This window comes from Humulus lupulus, chromosome 3 (assembly GCF_963169125.1).
Source record: "Humulus lupulus chromosome 3, drHumLupu1.1, whole genome shotgun sequence".
Taxonomy (NCBI): Eukaryota; Viridiplantae; Streptophyta; class Magnoliopsida; order Rosales; family Cannabaceae; genus Humulus; species Humulus lupulus.
Genome location: NC_084795.1, coordinates 189,229,648 through 189,237,448, shown reverse-complemented (window position 1 = coordinate 189,237,448; position 7,801 = coordinate 189,229,648). Strand labels below are relative to the sequence as shown.

The 7,801-nt window shown below is 31.7% G+C and overlaps 1 protein-coding gene across 1 annotated transcript; it reads left to right on the top strand.

Annotated features, from left to right (window-relative positions):
* Positions 1 to 836: 836 nt before the first annotated feature.
* Positions 837 to 3,175, top strand: LOC133823333 (large ribosomal subunit protein eL6-like). Its single transcript, XM_062256007.1, has 4 exons — positions 837 to 1,182; positions 1,272 to 1,378; positions 2,427 to 2,608; positions 2,861 to 3,175. The coding sequence occupies exons 1-4, from the start codon at positions 926 to 928 to the stop codon at positions 3,014 to 3,016; spliced, it is 702 nt and encodes a 233-aa protein (XP_062111991.1). The 5' UTR covers positions 837 to 925; the 3' UTR covers positions 3,017 to 3,175.
* Positions 3,176 to 7,801: the final 4,626 nt, after the last annotated feature.

The following is a 7,801-nucleotide window of genomic DNA, read 5'->3' as shown; positions in this document are numbered from 1 at the left end:
ATTGTTACAGATATTCTCTCCTGAATAATCGGATACTCAGGAGATTGTGTGAGTTAATTTCGGAATTTACAAAGATCTTTATTGGAACATCATGCCGCATGCGGAACCATCGACCAGACTGGTCGCAGGGAAGACTGGGCCGCCTACTGCCTGTAATGTGCCTGTAATGTACCTTCTGGTCGATACACTAGTAGAGTTCCTCCAGATGTCAGCCACGTGTCCAGGGATCACTTGTCACGTCATCAATACCAGTTTTTTGGATAATAATGTGAATGTTTCTTTAACTTTCAGGTTACTTGTTTCAGATGCAGAAGAGATCAACCAGAGAAGTTGATCAAAATTTTGTTGCCAGAGGAGAATGATTAAAAAATGAGTGGTTGTTGCTGGAGAAGACAATCAGATAAGTTGGTGATGGTGTATGCGATGGTCAGAAATTCTAGGTTGAATCTTCTTGATTTGCTATGCGCTTCTTGATGGGCTATGGGTAATCGATTTGAGATACGACAGTTTTGCATGAATTTTTAAAGCTTTTTATGGTAATCGAGTTTCTTACTTTATGGAAATTCCATATTTAATTTTTTTTCCACGGTTTGTTAGCATATTTGTTGAATTACTTTTTTACTAATAGAAAATATATTTTATTTTCCCAATATTTATCTAAAGTTCTCTTTAAAAACGTGTACAACCTGATTTGCTTCCAAATGTGTACTAATGGGCCGCAGTTTGGTTTTTCAGTTCAAGGCCCAAGTTCTGAACGGTGGCCAAATTCGGAATAAGGCCCATTATTTACAAAAGCAGAAACCCTTGGACGAGAATTATAAGAGCAGTTAGGGTTTCTTGTGCGCAGCCTGAGCCACCTCCTAACTCTTCACCATACCTTGCCTCTCCAACTGAAGAAGCCGAGAAGGGAAAAAATTTAGCTCCAATGGCGGCCAAGGCTAGAAATCCTCAAAAGACCAGGAACCCCGATCTGATCAGGGGTGTCGGAAAGTACTCTAGATCTAAGATGTACCACAAGAGAGGTCTCTGGGCCATCAAGGCCAAAAATGGCGGTGTTTTCCCACATCACGACCCCAAACCCGCCGCCGAGGCTCCAGTCCTGAAGGCCCCCAAGTTTTATCCAGCTGAGGACGTAAAGAAGCCCCTTGTTAACAAGCACAAGCCTAAGCCAACCAAGCTCAGGTTCTTTTTCATTTTCATTTTTTAATTATAGATTTTTGTTATTGAAAGTACTTTTCTGGGTTTTACTAATTGATCTTTATTAATGGCAGAGCGAGTATCACTCCAGGGACAGTGTTGATCATTTTGGCTGGAAGGTTTAAGGGGAAGAGAGTTGTTTTTCTCAAGCAGCTCTCTTCTGGGTTGCTCTTGGTCACTGGTTAGTTTCTTCCCTTTTTTGTGTGATAGTATTTTCATTTTTGGCAACGTGGTAAATATGTAAATGGTATAGTTCTTTTTTCTGCATTTTTTCATTATACATAATCTTCAGAAAAGAATTATTTTACGTTATAAATACACGATAATTATTTATTGTTTTATTTTAGCTGAAAGTTTTAAACTATTTTTAATAAATGTATCTGGGACAACTGGTTCTTTTTTCAATAGTACAATGTATTTTCTCAATGGTTAGATGTTAGTGTTTTGCATGTCTCTTATCGATTTTCTTGCTTTGTAGTCATTTTTGTTTGTTTTTCAAGTGTATGCCCCTATTTTAGTTTTACTTGAAAAATATATTACTGGTTTAATTCTAAATTCGTGACATACATTACTCTGATAAACATTATCTTCGCTGTTACAATCTTTACTTTGTCGCTTTTTCTCCGAAGTTGATTGAAAAATATTTAAATTTCTGTCAAAATTATACCTCATTAGAAATTATTTTGTCCTTAAATACAAGGAAACCAGTTCCATCTATCCTGGATGCATATTTCACTATTTCATGTTTTGACCTATATAAAACTTACTAATCAGTTCAAGAGGGGCACAGAAATTTGAAAAAAGTTGTACTTTTAATACAGAAGTAGGCAGTGTTTTGTAAATTTTTGCCAGATCAGTTAGACGTGTAACAATGTATATGGTCTAGTATTGAATCTCTGTATGAAGCAATAATCTAAAGATGTTTATCTGAGTGAACTCTAAATGTGTTTGTTTTACTTGTATGAAAACATATTTTAACTTAATTATTTTTACTATGTTGTGCTGGAGGTTTTGAACGCTTTGCACCCATTTTTGAGTTACAAAGTTTTGAATAGCCTGTCTTATGGATGCCATTCGTAAATATCCGTTTGTATCATCCCAAGGATATTATCCGTGACTCATTTCAAATGTTATTATTCTTGATTTTGCCAGTTGAACTGTTCTCCTTAAATACCTCTTTGTATTTGTGCTGTCGATTTATCTTGATTTGTGATTTTATGCCAATACAGGACCATTCAAGCTCAATGGGGTTCCCATTAGACGTGTGAATCAGTCTTATGTGATTGGAACTTCCACCAAGGTTGATGTTTCTGGTGTCAATTTGGAGAAGTTTGAAGACAAGTATTTTGCAAAGGAAGGCAAAAAGAAGTCTAAGAAGGGAGAGGGAGAGTTTTTTGAGGCTGAGAAAGAGGTTACATTTCTTGTTTATTCATAACTCTGCATATATATGCCTCCTCAAGTTTCACTTCCCCCTAGCTTTTATTGCTTCTAAATTCATTTATCTTTTACTAAAAGCTATGATTTCTCCCTTTATTTGTTACGTTTGGGCTTTCGATTCATGGTGTATTTTCTTCTTACGCAGCATTTTTTATTTGTTATGTGTTATCTTTGGGCTTTCGTGGTGTATTTTCTGGCCATTGTTTTATATTTGCAAAATGTGCAGGAGAAGAATCAGCTCCCACAAGGAAAGAAAGATGATCAGAAGACAGTGGATACTCCATTGTTAAAGTCTATTGAGGCTGTCCCAGACTTGAAGACATACCTTGGAGCAAGATTCTCTCTTAAGGCAGGCATGAAGCCCCATGAGCTGGTCTTTTAAGTGAATGTTTCAGTTATAACTCTAGGGTAATTTTGTGAGTGGTTTTTGTTTGATTTTATTTTATAATCGACTTTTTTTTAATGTATTTTTCATATTTCTGGCAGAGCTATAATTTTGTAGTAACCAGTTTACGTTATGAAGAATTTTTCTTTTTTTCCATGCCGATTTGATAACGTTATACACCAACCCTGCTTCTGTTTCCTTTATGCGCATAGCTCTCATCAACTTTAAAATAACGAGGAAAATGATTTTTAACTGAGTTGCAACTAGTAGTTATAGGGAAGTAGACATGTGTGGGGATTTTCTTTCTTGCTGTTTTTTTTTCTTTTTAATTTGGCTAGATTAATAATTCACAAATATTTTTTAAGGCCCCCCACAAATGATTCCTTTCATAAAGTCACCCACTTTGCGATGGTTTGTATTTCATAGAAATAATGCAATAGTTCAACTGCTTTGGTCTGAAATGTACATTTTATCTCTCATTTGCTCACCGAAATTTGATGGAATTTTAGTTCTTACATTTTCAATCATACAGATTTTGTACAATTTTAGTTTTTACAGGATCAGTCATTCCAGATATTATGAGAAACACTAACAAAAATTGATCCCATTCCAGTCAAACAAAAGCCAATTACAGAGTACTCAATCTGTGTTCAGTTACATCTCAACACAGATTCAACTCACAACCTAAATATTATTCCTCAACCATATTAACAAAACAACCTATAACCCACACCCAACTTTAACATGTTTTCTTCAATTCCATTTCATCTTCATCTTTCAACCTTCCCTACTTTCAGGATAGTTTCAACAAATTCGTGCTCTCCATATCCACATTCATTTCACATAGAACAACCAATAATTTCTTGTTGCCCTGTCTAAACTCCATTTTTTTTTATGGAAGAAAGTTCAATCTCGAGTGTATTTTCCTTGATAACTATAAGATAACTATCTTTGCTTGGGTGCTCATCGGAGACCATTGAAAATACCCACTTCACCATCATCATTAAAAGAACCTCCAAGAAGAAGTTAAGAAGCTTCACAACATACCCAATAATTAATAAAAACAAGAAACTCATTTTTAACACCACCTACTCGATGCTTAATGCATGTCTTGTATCAGGGATGGAACCATGCTTATGTTTTAGGGGCCAGATGATGAAAAAAAAAAGATTAAAAATAACATTTTGAGATAGGCCAGAGATTAATTATTGCAAAAATAACATGTAAAATTTTAATTTCTCAACATTTTGGTAGCTCACAATGGCAACTTTATTGTTTCATCTCTACTAAATATTGTTTTCTCCCCCAGTGACCCAGAATTCTCTTTCTCCCCCTTTCCTCCATGCCCTATCACTTCAATGTCATGTGTTGTCCAGTACTTCTTATAGTCCTTTGCCTTATTCTATTTGTTTGGGTTCTATTTAATTTTTCACTTTAAATTAGTTTTTATGTTTGATTTAATTTTAGTTGTTTATTTTTTGACCCAAAAAAACATTTAATTTATTTTTCATTATATTCCATTTTGATTTTTTTAGAAAATTAAATTCATTGAACTAGCTTTGGAGTTATAACATGTTGCCATGTAAGTTATGGGTGATGAAAGGTATTATTGTTATTAAAAATATATATAACAATTTTGGTATTTAATTACAACTTAAGTATTTCAGCTACGGATATTTTTATATTTGTTTGTATTTTATTAAAATACTATTCTAAAAAAAACTTTTATATTATTAATTATTTAAAAGTATTTTTTATTTTAAAAAATAATAAAAAGAATTGCTTATTTTTGTTAAATATTTTAAATGTCCCTAAAATATTTTTTATTTTAATTATGTAATGTATTTTAATAATAATTTTGAGATACTTAAAAAATGAAAAAAAAAAATATCTTATTAAAAATAAAATAAATAAAAAAATAATTATAATTTGAATCTTCTTCTAACTCGGTTTTTTATTTTTATATATTTATAAAATAATTTTTAAAGATTATATTTAGGAGTGTTTATCAAACCATCCACACCGTACAACACGGTACAAAAATATGCAGTTTGGAACCTTTTGTAACGCGAAGCAGTAAGTGATTTAAAATTTTATAAATACGGTTCAAACAATACTATATCACACTTTAAGAAAAATACCAAAATTCTCTTTTTTTTATGGGGATTTTTTTTTCTTCAATTTTATGGCTTTTTCACCTATAGTTTGCAAAAATATAGAGATTATACTTTTTTTCAAATTTTATGACAATTTAAAAAAAAAAAAAAAAGTTAAGAATTTATGGGAAAGAACTGAGCAACTAACAAAATAAAGGAGTTGGAAATTAAAAGCAAAACACGATAAACAAACAGGGACATAGTCAGAATTACTATTCCGATCATTCCCAAAAACAGAGATCACCAATTTCCTCCCAAAAGAACTTCATTTCAATCCTGAAATTTTCACTTCCAGCCTACAACATTCATCAACTATTAAGATTCCAAGAAAAAAAAATATATTCAAAGAATTAGATACAATCCTGAAATCTATAGCAACTTTTGTCTAGTTCAGATACTATATCATCAATTATCCGAGGATTTCTCCCAAATCACGATAAAAATGTAAAAATTCTTCATTTTTTATCATTTATAGAAGCATTTTTGGAATTGAAATTAAATGAAATAAATAAAATTAAATGAATTATAAGAGAAAAAAATACAAACAATCATCTGGAATGTGTCTTTTGAATATACAGACTTGATCACAGAATGTATCATTATTGAACAATCAGTAATAACAATGTAATTAGTTACCCTGAACACAAAATACGAAAAACTGGAAAGTACATTGAAAAGTAACTAGTTACCTACAATTTACCTCTGCTAATTACTTCTTTATTGTCAAAATTTACAAATATGGACAACACTACTTCATTCATTCATTTTAGAGGCAAATTGAATGAAAACAATAAGTACGTAGGATACACAATGAATAGAATATTAATTCCAGCAAATTGTTTTCTTGAAAACTTGGTGCAGTTGATAAAAAAAAGACATCAAATAATGGCAGAGATTTCCAACCAAATAGCCAATGGAACACCACCAATGAAGCTACTGACAGACAACTCAATTTTGTTCTACAAAGAAATAAATAAAAAGAGTTGTTGCAATAACCGATTTACCATTATGTGTGACTACCATTCAAGAATCATGTAATGAAAACAACTTAATTCTGCTAGCAAATCAGCCACCAACAACAAAATATATGGAGGTAGGCACACTACTATTGTAAGTCAACCAAGATTGCATTACTGAACCCACACCACTTCAAGAAGCAACATCAAGTACAAGCGACTGAGGCAACAATGTGCCATACATAACTTCAAGAAGCAACATCAAGTACAAGCGAGACAACAATGTGCCATACATAACTAATTATGCTGAAGATGTAGCATATTTCATAATTGAAGACAATGCAAAATGGAAAAGGAAGTTAGAGATAATCACATCTATAATAACATATCATAGGGTCAACTATTACCAATTGATGTCATATTCATTATCTATTATTGAATATTTAAATAACTATGTTTTACATTTAAATAAATTTCTAAGTTTTATTACTTAGTATTTTTTTATGGCACTGAGTTCACAAAAAGGAGTGTCCAATTACTGATATTTAAATTGTTAACTGAATTAGTATATAATTATCTAGGGTAACCAATTACCAGAACAAATATCAAAGAAGAAAGGATCCGGTTACCCTGACATATCATAAAAAAAATCATTCGGTTACCCTGCTATAAAAAATATAATAATAACTTGAATTAGTAACACACTATTTGGAATAACTAGTTACAGTGATTTTTTTTTTTAAAAAAAAAAACTTAAACTTTAATCAATAAAACATTATATGGCGTAACTGGTTACCCTTGCTATAAAAAAACTTACCTTGAATAAGTAAAACACTATCCCGGGTAACCAATTGCTTTAACAGAAAGGACTAACCCCTATCTGACATTTAAATAATTAACTAGAATTAATATAAAATTATATAGGGTAACTAGTTACGAAAATAAATTACTGCTATCAATATTTTTTTACAAAAACTAAGGTAACTAGTTACCATCAATACAGTTTAAAAACATAATATGAATGAACTCCAAAATAAGCAAACCCAACAAAAAGAAAAGAATAAATAATATTTATGCCCCCTGGACTTCTGGTACTACCAGATTGTACTCCCTAAAATATATGGTCTATTATAATTTCCCCGTGAACTATTGATACTATCAGATCGTACCCCTGTTACGATTTATATAAAATAATTAGCATTTTTGCTCCCCGAATTTTGACAACTACCAAATTGTGCCCCCTTTAATTATAAAAATTTAAAAATCTATTTTTCTATTAGTTCTTAGAAAATTAAAGAAAAATTATTTAAAAAATTTAATAAAAGACTAATGTTATCCCCAAAATACCAATATAATGATGTGGCAATTTGAGATGACAAGTGACAATGTATTTATACCAGGTGGTGCATTGATGATCAAAAAATGTGCTGACCGGAGGGGGGATTTTAAAGCAGTAGGAAATGGCCTATTGGGCAGAGCTTATAATTTATTACTAGTCAGAAAGTTACTGGCCTGTGATTGCAGGAGTGATTACCTCTTGTTGGGAACATGATGACCAGAGACTTCAAAAGAGCATCTCAAAAAACATGCCGAACAGAGACTTCATAATTTTAGGAACTTACTGACCAGTAACTTCTCTAGTAGACTTTGTTAGGAAAAATAATTTTTTC